This window comes from Lissotriton helveticus, chromosome 9, assembly GCF_964261635.1.
Source record: "Lissotriton helveticus chromosome 9, aLisHel1.1, whole genome shotgun sequence".
NCBI lineage: Eukaryota > Metazoa > Chordata > Amphibia > Caudata > Salamandridae > Lissotriton > Lissotriton helveticus.
The window spans coordinates 76,261,186-76,283,434 of NC_136070.1; the positions used below are offsets into that span (position 1 = coordinate 76,261,186).

The 22,249-nt window shown below is 48.0% G+C and overlaps 1 protein-coding gene across 1 annotated transcript in view; it reads right to left on the minus strand.

Moving 5' to 3' along the window:
- Positions 1 to 8,607, minus strand: part of CHURC1 (churchill domain containing 1) — a 99,486-nt gene extending 90,879 nt beyond the window's left edge. The window contains exon 1 of the mRNA XM_078661987.1: positions 8,419 to 8,607. Coding sequence (XP_078518113.1) covers positions 8,419 to 8,457 — 39 coding nt within the window. The 5' untranslated portion in view covers positions 8,458 to 8,607. The remainder of the gene's footprint in view (positions 1 to 8,418) is intronic.
- Positions 8,608 to 22,249: the final 13,642 nt, after the last annotated feature.

A 22,249-nucleotide genomic window follows, 5' to 3' on the forward strand; every position in this document is an offset into this window, starting at 1 on the left:
TGTCCTGGTCAGCCATTTGTTTATGGCCTCAGCTTGAGATGGAATAGAGAGTTTATCAATAGCTGGACTGGAAGTAGAAAGAGAGGAGCACAAAGATGGAATATCAACTTTTCCCCAGTTACGCGCCCAGGTGTTTTTGGGGAGGGGTGGCCTGTGGGCTGACCTCAAATCCAAGGAGAAGGAGATCAAAAGGTGGTCAGACCATAGACAGGGAGTGACTATAGGGACGGAAATAGAGATGTTAAGAGACCAAATTTGGTCCAGAATATGACCTTGAACATGTGTGGGAGTGTGGACATGCGAGATAAAATTTAAGTTGACAAGCAGTTCGGTAAACTCTCTAGAGGATGCGTTTTCCGCTTTGGCAGAGGGCCAGAAATTGAAATCCCCAAGTACCAGGACCGATGAGTGGCTTACGGCGAGTGTAGCTAATAAGTCCTGGAAAGCTGGAAGAAAGTGAGACATAGGTTGGGGAGGGCAGTACATCAAAACGCAGGTGATAGGGGTTTTAGTTTTAAATGTATTTTATTGGGTTTGTCAGTAAAAGAAATATCAGACATTTTGACATTTTGCAAAGGCTGGCGGTATGTAATGCTGGCGGGACAGACTAGCATGTCTTCCCTAAGTGAGATATACAGAGTGAAGCACATACGCCAAATGTGGTAAACAGTATCATGAAGGCAAATATTATGCGATGCAAGAAAGCAGAGCAGGATAAGGAGTAACCAACAACCCTTGAACAACCCGAACCCCCCCCTCCTCCCCCTCCACCCCAACCACCCCAACCAGTGTGCCATGCGTCAAAACAGAGTCTGCAATTCAGCTTAGAGAGGATAACCTCCATGGTCCGGGGGATCACCCGGGATTAGGTGTGGGATCTGTGAGGCGCAGAATTCGGAGGTATTTAGGACAGGTGAACTCATTAAATTCTTTGGACAAAAGGGACAGCAGTGGCGTCCACGTTTTCTGAAAGGCGGCGGTGGAGTGTGTAAGTGTAGCGTGCATGCGTTCCATCCCCAGTGTGAACCAAAGTTTATGTAACCACCCTGTGTGAGTGGGTTTAGTCGCCGAGCCCCATAGGGACAGGATGTGTTGTGTGGCCGCCTGCATAGCAATTCCCATTTGACGGCCCGTAATGATTTCAAGGGGAATGTGAGTGCATTGGGGAGTCCCAGGATGGTATACGCAGGGAAACGCGGGACCTCAGTGTTAAAGGAGGAGTCAATGTCATCTAGTACCGCCTCCCAGTAGCTGCGGATCTCTCGGCAATCCCAAAGGAGATGAGTTAAAGTGCCGCGTTCCCCACAATGTCTCAAACAGTGTTCGCTACGTGATGGATTTCCCACATGAAGTCGGACTGGGGTGAGGTGCCAGTACATAGCTAGCTTCACTGCAGTCTCTCTCGCTGCCGTGTTGCGTGTGGTATGTGAGGCCCTATAGTAGATATCCTTCCACTCTCTTGACGTTAGCGTTCTGCCTATTTCAGTCTCCCAACGCCTCTGGCTCGGGGTCTTATCCGGACTGGGTGTCGGCGCCAACATCTTATAAATGTCTGAAATGAGGTGTTTGTCTGAGTCTTTGGTAAGTAGCCATTTCTCAAAGGGCGTCATTGGGCGGCCCACCTTGTCGACAATAGCTGGGTCTGTGAGCCAATGCCTAAGTTGGAAATATTGGAAAAGGTGGGGGTTCCTCAGATCGTATCCCTGTGTAATGTCTGATAGAGGAAGAAAGCCTTGTGTATCAAAAAGATGACCAGCCGAGTGGCACCCAGAAGAGCGCCATTGTGGAAACGCGGTTGGGTCATTGCCCGGAGGGAAGTCCGGGTTGTCCAAGATGGGGGTGAATGGGGAAGGGAATGTCGTCAGGCCTCTGTGAAGAGCGACCTTGTCCCAGACTTGCAGAACAGTGCGAGTGATAGGCGATTTTTGGAGATATCGCGTGCGGTGTTGCCTAGCGAGAAACGAAACTCTCCATAGTGATGTCTGAGCTATTGCTCTGTCTTGGAAGAGCCACCTTTTTTCCGACTCCGGCCTGTGCCATTCTACCAGATAGCGAAGTTGAGCCGCTTGAAAGTATTGTGATAAACTAGGAACGCCCAGGCCTCCGTCATCCATGCTCCTGTACGACAGTGATTTCCGGAGGCGTGCGCGCTTCCCATTCCAGATAAATCGGTGGAGAACGTCCTGCAGCTCGTTCAAAGCTCCAGGTGGGGGCATGGCAGGAAGTGTTTGGAATAGATATAGGATACGAGGTAAGATAGACATTCTTACCGCCGCCACCCTCCCCAAAAGCGAGAGCGGATGTTTAGACCAGCGAGTGGTGTCTTTCCAGATTGCAGTGGCAAGGGATCCGTAGTTGGTCTTAACTGTCAACTCCGTGGAGGAAGCGAGGGAGATGCCTAAATAAGGAACTAAGGGGGCAGTCTGGAGGCCGCTCCCTTGTGCCAAATTATGATTTTGCGGGTGCGCATTCTTGCCCAATGGCAACACCAGAGATTTGCTTCTGTTAATACGAAATCCCGAGACCGCCCCAAAGGAATCAAGCTCTTCCATAAAGGCGGGGATGGAGCGAGCCGTGCAATCAAGGGCCACTATGACATCGTCCGCATACAGACTAATTGTGTGGGGTTCGTGCCCGAAGGTGATACCTCTAATTGCAGGGTTATCTCGGACCTTTTGTTTCCAGGGGTTCTATATATAAGGCGAACAGGAGGGGGGAAAGGGGACATCCTTGTCTCGTGCCGCGTTGAATTTCGAACGAGTCCGAGCGCATGCCGCCTAACCGGACCCTGGCATGCGGATGATGGTAACAACATGCAATCCATGTCATGAAGCGGTCTCCCAATCCAAAACGCAGCAGAACTCGCTGTAGGTAGGTCCAGTCGACGCGGTCGAATGCCTTCTCGGCATCGATAGCCAACAGTGCGGAGTCCGAACCCTGAAAGTGGGATTTGTCGATTAAATGGAGTATCCGTTTAGTGTTGTCACTACATTGTCTGTTGGGCACGAAGCCCGATTGGTCGGGCTCCAAGATCCCGGGAAGACAGGGGCCAAGACGTGCAGCTAAAATGCCCGTGAAGAGTTTGAGGTCGAGGTTTAATAGGGAGATAGGGCGGAAAGCAGAGCATTGCGTGGGTTTCTTACCCGGTTTAGGGAGGACCACCACCTCGGCGGCTAGCATGTCCGGGGGGATGGCACCAGCACCCTCAAAGGAATTAAAGAGTCTGGTGAGTACCGGGGCCAGCAGATGGCCGAAGGTCTTATAGAATCCCGCCGAGAATCCGTCCGGCCCCGGGGATTTGAGTGGGCGCAAACGGGTTATGGCGGCCAGCACCTCATCCAAGCGAATGGGGGCATCTAAAGCGTCCGCGTTGGCTTTAGAGAGCTCGGTGACAGCCACGGAATCTAAATATGTATCAATCATCTCAGGGGACGTATCCTCCGCTCCGTATAATGAGGCATAGTAAGACCTGAACGCCTCTGCCACTTGGGCGTCATCTGTGAGGACCGTTCCAGTATCGTCAGTGAGGCCAGAGATCTTGGTGCGTTGTGTCTTAGCTCTCAGTGCGCTGGCCAATAAGCGGCCCGTCTTGTTACCGCCGATGTAGTAGGTATGCCGAAGGCGGAGCGCCGCAAATTCGGCTCTGTCCATGTCCAGACTAGCGAGTTGGGCTCTAGCTGCTTTCAGTTGCCTCCAGATGCGTGGAGCGCAGGTGCGGCTGTGGACTCTCTCTAATTCTGCCACCTTCGCCGTAAGGTCATCATGTTTGGCTTTCCGGTCCCTGGCTTCCGCAGCCGCTATGGCTATCAGTTCGCCGCGAACAACGGATTTTAAGGCCCCCCAGAGAGCTGTCATAGAAATCCCTGGTGTATCGTTAGTGGCTAAGTAATCAGTGATGCACTTCCGAAGTCGTGTGACGACTACTGGACGCTGCAGGAGAGTCTCACGCAGGCGCCAGGAACCTCGGGGGCGGGGAGGCGCGCGAAGTAGGAGCGACACCTCCACCGCGTCGTGATCTGAAACAGCGGCAGGAGTTATATCAACTCCCCAGAGGGACCCGAGCAACTCCGCGGAGCCCAGGAAGTGGTCGATCCTAGCGTACGTGTGGTGAACATGGGAGTAGAAGGTGAATCGTGACTCAGTTGGGTGTGTAGATCTCCACAGGTCCACCAGGCCCCTATCCCGCAGCCACCCAAGTCCGGTCGCCGAAATAGCAACTGTATCTCCATACCTGTGTCCCGACCTGTCAGCGTGTGTGTCCATAACAAGGTTGAAGTCCCCCCCCCAGGAGTAGAAGGGAGTCGGAAGAGCCAAGCGCTTCAGACGTTGCATTTTTCAGAAAAGTCTCCTGTCCGGTGTTCGGGGCATAGAGCGAACCAACCGTGAGGTGTGTGTTTCCTATGTGGAAAGTGTATGCCAGCATCCGGCCCTTAATTTCCCCCACCCTGATCCCCACCTGGCCCTTGAAATGTTTAGAGAGGAGTCTAGCCACTCCGGCGTGTTTCGTGGGTAATGAGGAGAAAAATTGTTGTGGGAAAGCATGTGAGCGCATTCTATGCCAGTCTTTCTGCAATAGGTGAGTTTCTTGCAGCAGGCAGATATCGGCCTCAGAATTCTCCAAATAGGAAATGATCGCCCTTCTCTTAATAGGGTTATTCAGCCCTTTTACATTAAGTGTTATTACCTTCACTTTCGTGTCACACATGACTGGAAAACCCCGGTATGCAGCGTGGAGACATTTTGGGTCGTCTATAACGTGTCATCGCGGTAACACCTGGGTAACGACTCCTGAGGTGACACCGCAGGGCCCCCCGCCCTCCATAAATCCAACCCCAGACATGAAGCCCGGGTGTACCGCTGAAAGTTCGATCAGTGGAACAGCAACAACGCAGTCGTGGCACACTGGTTCCAACCCTGGATCCCTCCCCACAGTCCCCCATCCCCCCCCCCAACAACAACCTCATCAAACTGTGTGGAATTGATCAACAACCGATGTTCGAAGGCAGGATAACATTCCCTCCACCCCTCCCCGTCCCGTAGTAACCCAAAAAAGAAGAAAAGGAAAAATAGTCCCAGTCCTGTGATTCCGCACAGGGCCGTGGTAACAGTTCTCGTGTGGGTCATCTCCAGTGGCGGCTTCTCCGGCCCCCCGCCCGCCCCCTCCCACCGCTGGTGCGAAGAACTGTGCCATATCTGATCTCCCAGGCCACCGGAGTACTTAATCTTCCGAGGGAGAGGTTTCTTTGGCTACCTCCGCCACTGCAGTAGCGCGTTCCTGCAGGATGGTCGATGCATCTGGCTTCAGCCGGTGTGACGGCGATCGTTTGTAGCTCACCGTGTGCCATTCACCCTTGGGTGACCCGTGGGAAGCTCGGGGGGTAGGTGCTTCAACATCTTGATCCAGTCCCAACAGCGAGCAGGTGTCCTTGAGCGACCTCATTTGGTGCAACCGCCCGTTCCATTTGAATATGAGTCTAAACGGGTGACCCCAGGAATAGGGGGTCTCGTGCTGTCGCAGAAAGTCCGTCGCTACTTTAAATTCCTTGCGTTTCTGCAGGGTGGTGGCGGAGAGGTCCTGATAAAGAGCTATGGGACGACCTCCATACTGAAGGGGCTGAGCTCGACGGGCCTCCCGGAGAATCCGTTCCTTTAGCGGGAAATCGGGCAAAAAGGCCAATATGTCGGGGGGGGGGGCCGAATCTCGTCGCGGCAATCCAACCCTGTGTGCCCTGTCGATGCGAATGGGCAAATCCGCTGGCTCTCCCAAGATGGTTCTGAAGAGGGTTCGTAGTTATTCAGTGACGTCAGACCCTTCTTCTTTTTGAGGAACACCCCGGACCCGTATATTGTTCCTGCGAGAGCGATTTTTAAGGTCCTCTGCGTGGGCCTGTAGGTCCAGCTGTTGGTCAGTAAGCCGCAGGATTTCTTGTTGGAGTTGCTCAATTTCAGTGCTCTTAGTATGAACTGCCTCCTCCACCGCAGCCACCCGCTCTCCGAGGCCATCTACCTCACGTCTGAGTTCCCGAACCTCACCCGCCACCTCTTGTTTCAGGGATTTAAAGTCATCACGTAGGGAGTTGAACAGTGTCTCCAAAAAGGATCTAGTGATGGGAATTTGGTCTTCTGCAGGTGGCGGCGGCGATTTAGCGACCATCGGGGAGGATGGGTCCTTGGCAGGTTTAGGCTGGGTTTTAGCCATCAGCTCCGGGAGCGTCTGATGTCCTCTCTTGCCCTTCTGGCCCGCCATGTTGCGCAGGGACTTGGGAGTAGGCTATAGGGGCCCACAATGGGGCCCTGGGATGCGAAGGCGTCCGGGGTATGAAGGAAATCCAGCGAGGGGCACCGCAGGTCAGTCCTGGTCAGTCACTCATGCCCCGCCTCAAATTGCGAGCACCGGCCGTTGTAATGTCAGTGTCTCTGGGAGCTCTACCCGAGTTTGCCCCTCGAGGTTAAAATGGCGTCTCCCTCTCTCTTGTGTGGCTTCGGGGACGGGTGCAGATTTCTGTGAGGGCTTCTGCCTCCCAGCCCCGCTTCGCGCAGTGGTGGTGGGGCCTAGGTTCAAAGGCGGTTGGTCGTTCCAATGTCGGGGCCTCTTGGTCTGGTTGGGTACCCCCCAAGGCCCAGGTCTCAGTGTAGTGAGGACCGGCGCGTGGGCCCAAATCCGGGAGCCCCAGCTTCGTGCCTGCCGATCGGGTGTCTCCGCCCGTCGGCCTGTCCGTGGGGAAAGTCCGTCAGGCCCAGGGAGCCCGAAGTCGGCCTCCGCTGCTGTCCCCCCTCCAGGGGCTCGATTGTGCCCCTCGAGTCTGCCGCAGCGCCCACCACCGGTCTCCTCACCTGAAGGCCTGCGAGGCGGTTGCAGTCTTACGGCGATGCTCCCTCTCTCCGGGTCTGCTGTGGGTTGTAGGGAGAGGTCTGAGGTCCGTGAGACGGCGGCTGCTCCACCCCCAGGGGTCTCTCCCGCCTGTTCTGGTGCTTGGCAGGTGTGGTTGCGGCGGGCCCCGCGGCAGGGGGCTCGCTGGGTCGGTTTGGCGCTCTCTCTAGGCCCGCCGCCTCGGTGCAGCAGGGGTCCGGTGCACAGGCCTAAAGCCGGGGCCTGTATTTCTGCGACCTCCGGCTCGGCGTCTCTCCTATCGGCTGGGTGGCTCAGGCAGCAGGCTGCAGTAAGCCCCGGATCTCCGGCGGAGGCACCGCTCAGCCGATTCTGCGGTCCGCGCCTCTCATCCGCTGTACTCGCCGCGGGAGTGCCCGCAGAGACGTCTGTGTAAAGGCGCCAAGCCGGTCAGAGCTCCAGCATGGCCGCCATCACGGAGTGCGGGATAGGCGGCAGCGCAGAAGTATAGCTTGCGGGTGAGCGGCTCAGCAGAGGGTCGATGCCTGGTCACCGCTGCCGGACGGCACCTCTCCCGCTATTCTCCCGTGTTGGCAAGGGGAGATAAAAGCTGATTTTGCGCTGGTCAGGCGGGGTCAGGCAGGGAGCTCCTGAGACCCACGTCCGATCACGCCGCCATGTTGGACACGTCCCCGTGATAGGGGTTTTAAAGGACACAGAGCGGGCAATCAGAAAATCCACCTCTGAGATCGAGGGGGAGGGAAGTAGTTGGAACTGAATGCCGGTGCGGACAATCATGGCCACCCCTCCTCCTGCCTTGCCAAGGGGCCGGTCCGCTCGCAAAGCATAGTATGAGGTGGGCAGGGCAGCCAGTAGGCTAGGCAAGGACTCGGGGCGAAGCCAAGTTTCCATTAGGAACATTAGGTCCGGTTTATGAGTGTCCAAAAAAATAAACAGGTCTGACTGGTGTTTAACAGCCGAGCGGGTGTTTAACAGAAAGGCCGAGATAGTCGGAGAGGTAGTTACCAAGGGGACAGGTGGGGGTGTGATAACAGTGTTTAGGGTGGCCCCGGAGGGTAGGGAAGTGGATGATAACAACAAAGAAGGTATTTTCAGGGGAAGGGAAGGTAGAGGTGAGACTCTAGCAATGCCCATGTCACGGATGAGGCCCTGAATTACAGGGTCTAGATGCCAAGGGCCTTGATGAGCGCAAAGTTGGTTAGCCGAATAAGAACACAAACTGGCATTCATTGCTTGATTTTAATCGCGAGAAAGTGTCACACATTGGTCGTTGAATTTCACTTAAGTACACTGAAACTTTGAAAATGTCACACATTAGTCATTAGCAATCTCAAACCTTGGCAGTTCTGAAGAAAACAAGTCAAGTAACCATGCGAGTTTCCAGGCGAGACTAAACTCACCATCTGCGGGTGCAAATAGATACAGAAAGCACTCAATCCTTTAATTTAAGCACGTGAAAGCATTTGGCTTCACGGCCGTGGGCATAAAAATCGTCGCTAACTACCATTCGAAAAGGTAGCTGTAGGCTGCGTATATTGCGTCACAGGCGGACTGTCTACTACACTTACCCGTTCGGGGTACTCCTTCGTCACGCAGTCTGTACACATTTCACCTGGTCTTAACTTCGGAGTTCTTGCTCTAAATATTATCGTTATTATTATTTACGGTAGTTTAACGGAAACGCAAGCGCTGAGAATGAATTCCTCTTTTACTATTCCGAAGCTGTCACAAATTTGGTTTCCGCCTTTCAAGGCGCACAACGGGCGCCATCTTGGAACGGATAGCAACAGCCACCGCTGGACAGAGAAGGTAGAGCCAAACCTCGAAACACGCTTGATTTCCGATACACGATTCGGTTAAGAATTCAAAATATTATAAACTTCACCTTGTTAAATAATTATGTCATTGACTCTTTTTTTATTTAACGGGGCACGGGAGTCAACATATATTTCCTTGTTGGCAAGATATTTATTTTTGTGCCACATAACGTCCCGAATTTTAAACGGTGTTGGAGCAATATGGTAGTCACGCGCCTTTCTAACTCAAGGGAGACCCGAGTTAGTTATTTGTCCAAGTAAGTTCCTCTTTTCCTTTCATCGGCTTTCGAACGTTCTATGGTCTCTTAGTTCTCTGAAAGAAAACTAGAAGGCATACCACAATCACGTGACCTGTAGAAGACGGTTCTGTTCAGGTGGCCATAATGCCTGGAATAACTACTGGCAATCTTCATTACATGATCATTCCTACTGTCTTTCTTCTGTCTACTTGAGGGGGCGTCCCGATCCTGACAATAGGCACCAAGCAAGTTCTAAACAGAATAAAGCACTAGACCTATCCTCAAGTGTTTTTTATTTTTTATTTATTTATGCGTATTTATATAGCGCAGACTTTACCCGAAGGTGTCAGAGCGCTTCACAATAGGAACAGAACTGATACATGAAAACATTACAAGTGAACAAATTACAAAAGCAAACGTTATATTACATGAGAAATGGTACCGAGAAAGGTGAGCCCTGGCCGCGCTCCCCGGCAGCCCCACGTCTGCAGCAGCCCTGGGCCAGCAGAGAGAACCCGTGCGGAGCAGCCCTCGGGGCACTCACACCCCTCCCCAAAACAAAGCAGCGGGGCCGTGAAAACACCAGATGCAGGCAGCAGCCCTGCATCCACATTCGAATGAAAGAAACTACGCCACGGACTCTCCTGGACTTCTTTACTTTTTCTTTTGTCCTGGCCGCCATTTTGCTGCTGCTCTCGGCCGCTTTTCTCTGGACCCTGACCCGCCATCTTGTCCATTCCCTCGTCTTTTAACCCTTTCCCCTTGTTTCCCCCTTGACGATCCTCACATGTTTCTTCCCCTTTCTGATTTGCCTTTTCTCCATACCCTTGTATCCGTCCCACCCTCCCTAGTGCTGTGACTGCATCCCCCCTCCGACCCCACTTAATGGAACTCCTTTGTACTCTACCATTCCTATGTGTCTCTTAGAGTATATCCATTTGTATCCCATCCCTATGTATATAAAGATAACTCTAATCACTAGTATATGCAGTAGACCTTTGTATTCTCTACCATTCCTATGTGACTCTTAGGGTATATCCATTTGTATCCTTCCCTTTGTATATAGAGATAACTCTAATCACTAGTTTATGCAGTAGACCTTTGTACTCTACCATTCCTATGTGACTCTTAGAGTATATCCATTCGTATCCCTTCCCTATATACATAGAGATAACTCTAATCACTAGTATATGTAGTAGACCTTTGTACTCTCCACCATTCCTATGTGACTCTTAGAGTATATCCACTAGTATATGCAGTAGACCTTTGTACTCTCTACCTTTCCTATGTGACTCTGGAGTATATCCACTCGTATCTCTTCCTTGAGTGACTTTACTATTTGTACATTTAACTTTTTCTTTCTGTTTCTATCTCTTCCTTGTGTGACTTTACATCTTCTACATTTGCAATTGTTTTCTGTTTGTATCTTATATGTACCGCATGTAATCCTTAGTCCTTATGTTCTGCAACTGGTTCTTATGTAAAGCGCTCTGACACCTTCGGGTAAAGTTTGCGCTATGTAAAATCACATTAAATAAAATAAAAAATAAAAATAAATGAGGCAAAAGTGACAATCGTGAGCAAACAAAATACAAGAGGTAGCAAACGGTGCATTACAGGAGGAAAAAGTGACATGTGTTCAGGTTACAAAAGCGTACAAAGTACAAATAGAGGTATAATACTGCATTAAATGGAGGACACTCAAACACAAGAACAAACGTTACGTAGGCAATGGGGGCACTTGTGCAAGTATCGAAAGCAAACAAAATGTAAGAGGTTGCAAACAGTGTGTTACAAGCAAAAAGTGACTCACAAACTTTCTCTCGGGGGGCCAAATTTACAGTGTGGTTTGTGGCCGAGAGCCGCACCAGTGGGGGTGGGGTCAGTGGGGGAGGGGGCGGGGCTAGAACAACAAAAAACTGTGACCATGAGGTTGAACACAGGCCCCTGCAGCGGACGCCTTCGTCCACTGAGCCACCAGACCCGGCATGCACACATCTCTCTCTTCTCTCCCTCCCTCCCTCTGTCTCCCTCCCTCTGTCTCTCTCCTTCTGTCTCACTCACTCTATCTGTCTCCCTCTCTCTCTGTCTCCCTCTCTCCGTCTCCCTCCATCTCTTACCCTCTGTCTTTCTCCCTCTGTCTGTCTCCCTCTGTCTGTCTACCTCCCTCTGTCTCCCTCTATCTGTCGCCCTTCTCCCTCTGTCGCCCTTCTCCCTCTGTCTGTCTCCCACCCTCTGTCTCCCTTTATCTGTCTCGCTCCTCCCTCTGTTGCCCTCCTCTCTCCCCCTGTCTGTCTCCCTCTGTCTGTCTCCCTCCCTCTGTCGTCCTCCTCCCTCTGTCTATCTCCCTCTGTCTGTTTCCCCCCTCTGTCTGTCGCCCTCTGTCTGTCTCCCTCCCTCTGTCTCCCTCCCTCCCTCTGTCTCCCTCTCTCTCTGTCTCCCTCTCCCTCCCTCTCCCTCCCTCTTCCTCTGTCTCCATCTCTGTCTCTCTGTCTCTGCCTCTATCTGTCTGTCCCTGTCTGTCTCTATCTCTGTTTCCCTCTCCGTCTCCCTCTCTGTCTCTCTGCCTCTCTGTCTCTGTCTGTCCCTGTCTCTACCTCTATCTGTCTGTCTGACCCTGTCTCCTTCCCTCTGTCTCCCTCACCGTCTCTCTGTCTCTCTGCCTCTATCTGTCTGCCCCTGTCTCTGTCTATCTCTGTCTGTCTCCCTCCCTCTCTCCATCTCTCTCCCTCTCTCTCCCTCTGGGGCCGTACTATGAGTACCCGTGCAATACAGCGTGTCTCAAAGAGACAGCGCAATCGCTGCATAGGATAGATCTAAAATAGTGGATAAGCTGTTGGTAAAGCACCAGTTCCTTGAACAGTGTTACTCCCAAAGGCTACAAAATAAGTCTAGTAAAATCACTATTAGGGAGTTCCTCAACATGTGTACACCTGAGGATATGAGGCAGTACTTTATTTTGCAAATCCACTAACTTGGTGGGAGAGATCCTTGTTATTTCATTTTAGGGCTGGCTCGGTGGTGCAGCTTTTGAACTTCCCAGACTCTGGCAGCTTTTCGGGGCTTAAGGTCTTCATACCAGGGTTCTGGTGCAAAGGTCAGGGGAACAGAATTCTCCAGCGTTCTTACAAAGAGGAGAATTAAACACGGTTGGCCCTTATCCCCTTGTTTATCTAATATCGCAACTGAGTTCACCTGCAGATGCCATATATATTTGGAAACAAATGATCATTTGTTATGAACAGGACCTTAAGGTCATTCTGTATGCTAGTGCTCCTGCACGGCAATACAATACAATACTATAAAATACAACACCATTTGTAAAGTGCATAGCTGCCTCTGTAGAGGCGTCCCATAGCTAGTAGCAAGTATCTGATATCAGTACGACAGACAGCCCAACCAAACTTGGATGCCCTCCAGGTGAGAGTTAAAAAGCAAAGTTTATAGATTGTTTCTGAAAGCAATTTCTGACGGACTAAGGAGCAGGCTGAGAGGAAGGGAGTTCGAAAGCTTTGAGGTAAGGAAGACAAACGGTCTACCACCTCTCCTAGCGTTGCCAATCCGAGGCAATTGAACAAGTCTATGATTGCTGGATCTCAAAGATCTAACTTGACACTAAGGCTTGAATCTCTGCCTTAAGTAAAATGAATATCGCATATGGCTTTAAGGTTATTCTATATGCAAGTGCCTCTGCAAAATTAGAAACTGTCAATTAATTTTGCACTTTTTTCTGGCTACTACATAAATGAGAACAAACCTATATATTGAACATATATGATTCTTTAAGTGTGCATAACTGCAGTGGTTGGGGCACAGAGATAGCAAGCACTTTAGTGAAGTACCAAGGAAATGAAAGGCCAGGTTAAAATAAATATATGTCCCATCATGTCTCTTATCAAGGGAAACCTGATCCCATGGAATGCCCTAAACTTCATTTTATGGGATAAAAATAATTTTATTAAAATTAATGTTACAGCAATTATTATATGTTTTAAGCGCATTCACTTGAACATACTGAACAAGTTACTCACTGGATAAGATAATGGGGTTGCTTATTGAGGAGGGGGCCAGAACTACAAGGCCCAGTGTGCTCAGATCTGCTTCCGGGAGGAGGAGGAGGCGTGGACTGCAACACTGTTATATGCATCGCCAATTCCCACAGCGAAGGATGATGAAGACTGGGCCTAGCTGAAGCCTATTTATGCCTGTAGTAACCCGGAAGAGGTTGGGCTGAACCACCCCTCTTGGCCTTAAGGATACGGTATCATCGATGAATGATGGTTGATCAACGTCTTCCTGGGAAGGTACCAATTTTGAGTGACTGTTTCTTTTTCTCCTTACTGTCTATCTCAACATGTGGATTAGCCCCTACTAGTCTGTTTACCTCGATATCTTGCCTCAATTACTCTGCACGAAGCCCTGCCTTTTTTATTAGGCATATCATCTGACTGCAGCAGATATATGACCGAGGGCAATGGGGAAAAAGGAAGTTGCCTGGGGGAGAGATAAAGCCAAAACGCCAAATGAGCCCCATGGCACCACCTTGGATTCCTTTCTGGCTAGAGCCTGCATGGTCATCTCTAAAGAGATCCACCTTGCCGAAAGATGATGATTATCTCTGGATTTCAGTGATGAATTGACTGCCTCTCATTTAATCACCCATTACTTGTTACGTTGGGCGAACCTACAACCATCAGCTGAGGGTGCCCCTCAGCAAAAGGAAAAGGCTGTCAAAGCACGCTTGCAGCAATAAGAGCGGCACCACCGAGTGCATGGTCAGGAATCTCCTGGCCCATGAACAGTCTGAATCCCTTTTTGGGTCTCGCTGGCAATGCATCCGCAAGTGGATGCATGTGTCCAGCTGGAGACGTATAGCGATCAGTCTGGGGGGAAGGAGGACAAGAGGGTGTACGAGCTTGGATTCGTGTGTGCGAACGCGCACGTCGCGTCCCGCGCCATACACATGCGCGCGCAGACAGACACTCGCTCACACACAGACCCCCTCCCCCACAGTCACACACACGCACTCCAAGACACATACACACACACACGCACGCACGCACACACACATACACAGCCCGCCCCCCCGCACGCGCGCGCACACACATGCGCTGCCCCCCCCCTCCTCACCGGCTTCCTTCGTGCGGCGGCTCTCAGCTGCAGGGCCCGGCAGCAGGACTCTTCTTCCCTCCTTCGGCACCGGGGCGCAGGGTAGGCTCCTGCCTGCTCCGGTGCTCCAAACAATCGCGGCTCTTCCGTGGGAGGCGGGGTAGTCTCCCGCCCTCCTACTTCCTGTTTCCGGTTGTCGCGCCGGCCTGCCTGACTTCCTGGTCGCAGGCCGGCAGAGTAACGAGGATGTTTGATTTGCGGTATTTATTTATTTATTTAATTATGCATTTTTATATAGCGCGGACTTTACCCGAAGGCGGTATTTATTTATTTATGTATTTATGCATTTTTATATAGCGCGGACTTTACCCGGAGGCGGTATTTATTTATTTATGTATTTATGCATTTTTATATAGCGCGGACTTTACCCGAAGGCGTCAGAGCGCTTCACATTAGGAACAGAAATGAAACATAATGAGAAACATTACAAAAGAAAAGGTTGCAAAAACATACGTTACTTACATAAGGTAATAGTGACAATTGTGAGCAAACAAAATACATGAGGTAGTAAAAACTATAAGCAACCAAAAATACATGAGGTAGTAAAGGTAATAGTGACAATCGTGAGCAAACAAAATACTTGAGTAAAAATTGTGAGCAACCAAAATACATGAGGTAGTCAAAAGTGCACAAGAGGAAATTAAAGTGACAAGTGTGCAGTTATAAGAGAAAACAGAGTATAATTAGAGGTATAGTCCTGCAATAAGTGCTAGACACTCAGGCTCAGGAACAAGCGTTACATGGGCAAGGTGGCACTTGTGCAAGTATCAAAGGCAAAGACATGTGAGAGGTAGCAGCCGTGTTTTGCAAGGGCAGAGTGGTGTGTGCATGTTACAAAAGGGCACCGAACACCAGTACATGGAAAATACTGCAAAAAGGCAGACCCTCCAATCACAGGCATACACTGGGAAGGCACTTCCATGGTCATGGAAAGTAGAAATTATCAGTAGTGGGAAGTCTTCCTCACAAATAGCAAGAGGACGTGAATTACTTTTGGAGGTGTCTCTGGAGGAGGAGAACTTTGAGGTCCCTTTTGAAGGCCTGGGAGGAGGCGGTGGTCCGGAGCTTTTTTTTGTCCTCTCGCGGTTTGTAAATACAAAACATATTGCATTACAAATGCTATAGGTATCACATTTGCGAAAGTTATAACTATTGGCATTGTAAATGACGAAGCTATTAATTTAACTATTTAAAAAAAAAGAAACATAAATAAAAACTTTGCCATTTACAATAACAATAGCTCAAACTTTCCTAATGCGAGACCTATTGCATTGCAAATGCTTGTTAATTCAGCCAAAGGAAAGGCCAACTTCCACTGGGACCAGCACCTCTGTAAAACAAAGTCCATTGTTAAAGCATGTGTTACTCCCTTTGTTGGAAAAAGTAATGAGTTTGGAATGTGCAATTTTAAAATTAAGCAGTGCTCAGAAGGAGGATCAAGCATTGGTCAGAAATGGGCAAGTGGGACCAATGAACTCCATCACTGGTATGGAAGTGTTAACAGCAACACTGCCTCAAGGGCCTACTGCTTTAGAAGCACATATATGTCCAATTTATTGTATTTCCATGTTTTGGGAAGGGGGCGGCACTCACAGTGTAGTACAGAGGATAAGGGTATCACTCCAGGGTGCGATTTAGAAGGGAAGAACCCGCAAGATGATATGATCAAATTATCAACCAGCCTCGCCTTAATCTTCCACGTGAATGCTGCCCCTAGGTAGCAGTTATGTCTAACATTCCACCTCTGTCTACATCTGTGGTAAACAGCTTCCAAATTAAAAGCAAGGTGTGTTGTTGTCTAACTAGCATTTCCGATTTTAACACTGAAGCATATTAAGACATTATTTCGTTTGGTTTTTCAGACAAGCATCTTAAGGGGTACTGCATTATAATTAATTGCAATAACCCGAATTTAGCTTTCCTTTTGATTTCCTATAACAACCAAAATGTTTTGTAAAACTCCCCGAATAACCATATGTCTGCCGCCATCTTTAGCGCAGGATGGAATCGGTGGATTCATTGCCCCCCCTTGCAGAATCATCCAACCACATGTCTCTACCGTGAATACATTATCCCCCCTCTTGCATCTGGAGGCCTTAGACTCCAGGCACAGACACTATTCTGCACCATGGGAGTAGCAAACTTCCAAAAGGATCACTCCAACCCTAAAGGGGTGTCTCTAGGAGTGCCCTATGAAAACGGTCATCTGACACATTTAGTTTGTTGGAAAATTGCGGGTAATAGTGGTGCATTCATTGTGGTTTGGGCCTATAAAAGTTGTCAGGAACGTCACATCATTGGGCATTCGGTGACTTTGCTGTCTGCCTCCGTGCTGCACGTATTTACATTGTCTGTTGGTCTCCAATAATTGTGCCATCTTTTGTGCTGACAGAGAATTGTATTTCTGGCATCATTTCTTATTTCAGCTCCTACACAGTCTTTAAGAAAGGCAATAGGCCAGACCCCTAGCTACAGAACCCTATCATTGTTAGATTCTGTGGTAAAAATAGACAGATGTATTATCCTGAATAGGATAGAGGAATGGACATAGCTAAATGGCACATTTAGCATTGTACAGTACAGGTTCAAAGAGGGGTTAGGGACTCAAGAACAGTGTTTGAATCTCCACTTAATAATTGGGAAGTACACAATCGCTAAAAATGGATCACTCTAACTCACTTTCATGGACCTTAGCAGCACTTTTGACTGTCTTCATCACTACAAATGATGAAAGATTTTAACCCTGATAAGCCTGACGCAAATCCTGGTAGAATTCTAGTGTGCACCTCACCATGGGGTTACCACATCAGCTATATACGGTATGGATGGAGAATGCACCAAACCTTTTGCCCTATCCTGGGGAGTAAGCCAGGGCTGTGTTTTGACCCTTATTTTATTTCTCCTCTCTATAAATTGTTAGAATTCTTTTTAAAATCACAAGAGAAGGACCTGTCCAAGGTAAAGTCTACTTTTGTCCCAGATCTGCTGGACGCTGATGATGCCGTTTTCCTTTCACATGCACCAAACGGCCTTACGGCATCATTAACAACTTTGTTATGTGTCTGGATTACCTGGGTTTGCGCTGTAATATAGGAGGGTACACGTATGACACATTGGATCTAGCTGCCCTCAAACAAAGGCTGCTTGAGGAGAAAGGCGACATTCTCATCTATGTGGTAGACAGTGGGCAGTCGGTACATCTTTAAAATATTTATGCAGGAGGCCAGATGATTGGCTGGTTTGATCCCAAAGTGACCAGAGTAGAACATGCAGGATTTGGAGTGGTCCTAAGAGAAGACAAGAAGAAGTTTAAAACTCGCTCTGGGGAAACTGTGCGCCTAATAGACCTGCTGCAAGAAGGACTGAAACGATCAATGGACAAACTAAAGGACAAAGAGAGAGATAAGGTTTCAACAGCAGAAGAATTGAAAGCTGCCCAGGAGTCTGTAGCATTTGGCTGTGTGAAATATGCCAACCTCTTTCATAACCGAACGAACTACTACATCTTCTCCTTTGATAAAATGTTGGATGATCGTGGGAGCACAGCGGCATACCTGCTTATGCCTTCACCAGAATCAGGAGTATTGCACGACTTGCAAATGTGGATGAGTAGATGCTTAGAAAGCGATCATTTTGGACCACGAGAAGGAATGGAAGTTGGGCAAGTGTATCTTGCGGTTCCCGGAGATCCTACAGAAGATCCTAGACGACCTCCTTCTTCACACGCTCTGTGACTACCTTTATGAGCTAGCCACCACGTTCACAGAGTTTTAGGACAACTGCTATTGTGTGGAAAAGGACCGGCAAACTGGTGAGATTGTAAAGGTCAACATGTGAAGAATGCTTTTGTGGGAGGCGACAGCTGCTGTTATGGAGAAGGGCTTCAGTATTCTTGGAATTAAACCTGGCCAGAGGATGTAATTTTTCTGAATATGGCAATTTTTTTTATTATTGAACGGATGACAGCTCAAGGTTGCTTTTTATTTTCCTAATTACCTGTGTCTCTCATGCAAAGAGAATGAACCAATAAAGATGTTTCTGAAAAAAACAAACCAAAAAAACTCATTTTATAGTTTATGGTCGGTAAACTGTAAAATCAGGCCCATTTCAATTAAGGGGAAAAATATTACCAGGATCATCGAATTTTCCTATCTTGGGGTAACCTCTGATTTCCAAAGTAGTTGGCATCCCTGCTTTTCTAACCGGTGCCTCCCCATTAATCACTCTGTTGGTGCCCTGTTTGGTTTGGCGACTAGTGTTGGCCAGTAGCGGCTCCTGGAGGGAGTGCTCTGGGGCGGGGGAGGGCAGGTTGGGAGGTAGTAAACTACGGCATAGGGCAGAACGGAGGTAAGTAAAGAAGTAAGTAAATAAAACAAATGACATTGCGCGCGCTGCAGCATGCGCAATGTAACTTGTTTTATTTATGCATTTCTTTACTTACCTACGTTCGGCCGTATGCCGGAGTTTACTACCCCCCACCGCCCCGCAGCACTCCCTCCAGGAGCCGCTGCTGGCAGCAAGCCTATGCAGTCCTTGCTGGAAGTTTATAGACTTAAATGTCGACCTTTGGGGACGCCTTATGGGGGAATCAGGCCTGCTCTAAACTACAGCAGGTGGAGGACTGAATTTGTAGGTCCTGGATAGGTCTAGGCCCCTGTAACCCTTATTATTTTTTTCATGAGGAATTGTGCTTAACCTATGCAGAAGATGACGCAAAACCCACGCCACTCTTTTGGATTGCATTATGGGGAATCAGCATACCTCATTTAATCTTGATGTTACTACTAATTGTCTAGCTTGTGATTCTGGGTATAAGATCCAGTGGCTGAGTTATATCAAGAGAACTGATGAAGCGCTGGGCAGACTCGACTAATACACGTCATCCTATTCGGTGGGAAAGTGGGAACGTGCCAGGGTAAAGGAGCTTTCCAAGAAGTCTGCATCGGAAGATAGAGAGAGCAGGGAATTGGAAAAACCGGCTTTGAGAGATTATATAGTCCTCAAAACAAGTGGGTGGATTGAGCCTTATTTATGTGTGGTAAAAAACATTTAACAAAGGTCACTCCTAACTAAATTTCATGCTGGTGCCTTTAGAAGCCACCTCTGCTCTCCACTAGGGCAGAGTGATCCCAAGGTCATATTGGTTTGCCCTTGTGATGAAACCTCACTTTAGTTTAGACTGACACATTTTACCTTTTTTGCTCATTTTATGAGCCTTTTAGGTGCAGATATTTATTAGCTGTTCTTAAAACATATGGGGGCTTTCAAACACTGGCATTTTTGACCAGAGATGGGCTTGAAACTTTTTCAGTCATGTCTTTGTTGACCCAGTGGAGTATTCATCGCTTACCTAATGCTATTGGCTATTTGGGTGTATCCCCCCTCTTCCTTTGCATTACATTGTACTGCATAAGGGACCACTTTACAAATGTAACCCATTGTCTCCACTCATTTGTGGTGAGGTTTGGAGCAGTATTTTAGTTAGCAAATTCCTTATCATAATAGCCACACAGGCAAGAAGTTGCACAACGTTTGTAGATCTCTGTCTCTAACTGAAATATGTTCAGGAGCGTAGCTTAGTCAGTAAGATTGGGAGGGGCGGGGTGAACTTCAGTTTTCCCAACAATCAAGCTTGTGTAGGCTGTGAAAATACATTAAATGAGAAGCAGGGTGTGACGGGAGGCTTAAGGAACAGTGCGTATTGTTAAGAGTGCTTAAAACGCAATATTTTCCAAATGAACCAACAGTTTTTAAGGCCTTCAAAACAGAGATGGGACTCGAGTGTGTGTGGTTTTTGATCTGCGTTTCTGTAAAACTCCCAGGTGAAATCCGACAGACACCTCACCATAACTGACTGAAAGTACTTGTACCCAACTATTTATCACAGAATACATTTTTAGGGGGTGTAACGCCCCACCTCTCAGCCCTATAAAGCTACACTTCTGAATATGTCATATATCTCTCGGCACATGGTCGGCTAGCCACTTTTATATTAAAAACTTAACATCATCCTTAAAATTCAGAAGTGCTTGATACAAACGTATAACCAAGATTTAAAGCCAGGGAGAAGGGAGACATTTTTTATGTTTAGTCTAGTGGTCGGCTTATAACTAGGGCTCCCGGTTTTATGGTATTTATTTTTTTAACATTTCCAGCTGTACTTATCCATATTTTATTTGTCATTTTATCTGTATTTATCCACATTTATGTTTGTCGCAAGAAAAAAAAGACGCTACAGCTGGTATTTCTTCACATTTATTTAAATAGACAATGGGCACTTGGTTGTTATAGGTTTAGATAGATTTATGTAGATGGATACATGGGTTATTGCTTTGAACAAAGAGGTTCTTTTGTTACTTGCAGTTCATAAATTGTAATCCTTCTAATATAGCACACTGAGCTATGAGCGACATGTGACTCCTACACCTTGTAACCCCCACTGTCTTAATTAACACATCCTACACATTGATTATACACATATGATTTATTGTCAATGTATAATGTATACGAGGGATATAAAGCGCTCTGACACCCTACATTGGGATGAGTGACGCTATAGCACTATAAAAGAAATAAAGCAAAATAAAGGTATTTAAATTGTTGACAGGTCAGCACATATAACATTCGTACAGTGCATGCCTATCTCTTTTATACAGGGACTGAAGAGCATGCCTCTTTTAAGTGCCTGAAAAGTGATAAGCTGTGTGCATTTGTATTCCCTCCATTGCTTTTAGGTGTGCATCTCCTCCCCACCCCCATAGCCCCAGCCAGGATACTACAACAAAAGGAGGCCTGATGGCCCCTTACCATCTGACTTTGTTATGGCATCTCCAGGAATGGTTCACTTCAATGCTGTTCAAAGAATGACAAGAAAACAAAAGTAGTTCTAAACTGGTAAACTCTGTAACGAGGTGCTAATGTGTGAATAAACCCAATCTGGCCACTTTGCGTCCAGCCACTGCACTTTGCAAGAGACAAATGTCAGAAAATGACATTTCCAGCAAAAGTGTTTCTTTTTTTGTATCCTTTTTACAGAGAACAAAAAGCTAGCGTCCGAAGAACCTGAAACCTGGCTGACCAATCCGCAAATGCAAACATGCTACGTTATCACAGGTACAACAAAATCTCTCAGTTAACATAGTTACTGGCATTTTTCCGTTTATATTTATAAATACAGACAATGGAAAAATATTTTTCTCTCTGTATTTATATGCAAAAATCAGTTTAAACGGAAAACCGGGAGCCTTACTTATAACTCAGACTAAAAGCTTTTAAGAAGTAGGTCATTCTATTCCTGCATCATGTGTTAGCTTAAACGGAAGACATTATTTTTCTGATACATTTTGGCTGTTATTTATTGAGATGGCTGGAAGGGAAGATGCTGTGAGGATCATTTTGACTGTCAGTTGTTCTGTTAATAGAAATGATCTAGGACAGGTATCAAGGAACATAGACATCTATATAAGCGGGCTATCCTAAATACTAAGAAAGACTGGGATGCCAAGAAATGGGAGGAACTGAGAATTTCACTCCAGAATAGAGATAGAAATCCTTCTGGGCCATAGTGAGTGGTGGTGGGAGAGAGCCTAAAGCGGAAATTGAACCCAATATAGCCCCAATTGTATGGGAGGGACACTTTGGATCTTTGTACGCTTGCTCAAGCGAAGATGCAGTAGTATTTTCTGCTTCCTCCCCCACCCACGAGTATCGACTGGCTGGGGAACAATAAATTACTCTTGCAGAAGTTGTTTCTGCTATTAACAAACTAGTGCCAAACAAGGCGCCCGGATTGGATAGACTTCCTGGGGACTTGTTTAGGTCTCAACCTGAAATATGGGCCCCCTATCTCTGTGTGCTCTACAATTCTATCCTGAGGGAAATGGATCCACCTGAAAGTTGGCGGGGGGCAGAAATAGTACCCATTTATAAAAAAGTCTGCCCTCTCTTACCATCAAACTATAGGCCCATCAGTCTGATAGATAACACGCAGAAGCTGATGTGTCGAATTATCCTGGACAGGGTGCAAGCCTGGATAGAGGAAAATGAGATCTTGAGTCCTCTCCAGGCTGGCTTTAGGGCAGGTACGTCAACCACTGACCAGTTATTCAGACTTCAGGTCCTGTATTGGAGAGCAGTGAGTGTAGAGGGTGGCAGCCTCTACCTCATTTTCGTGG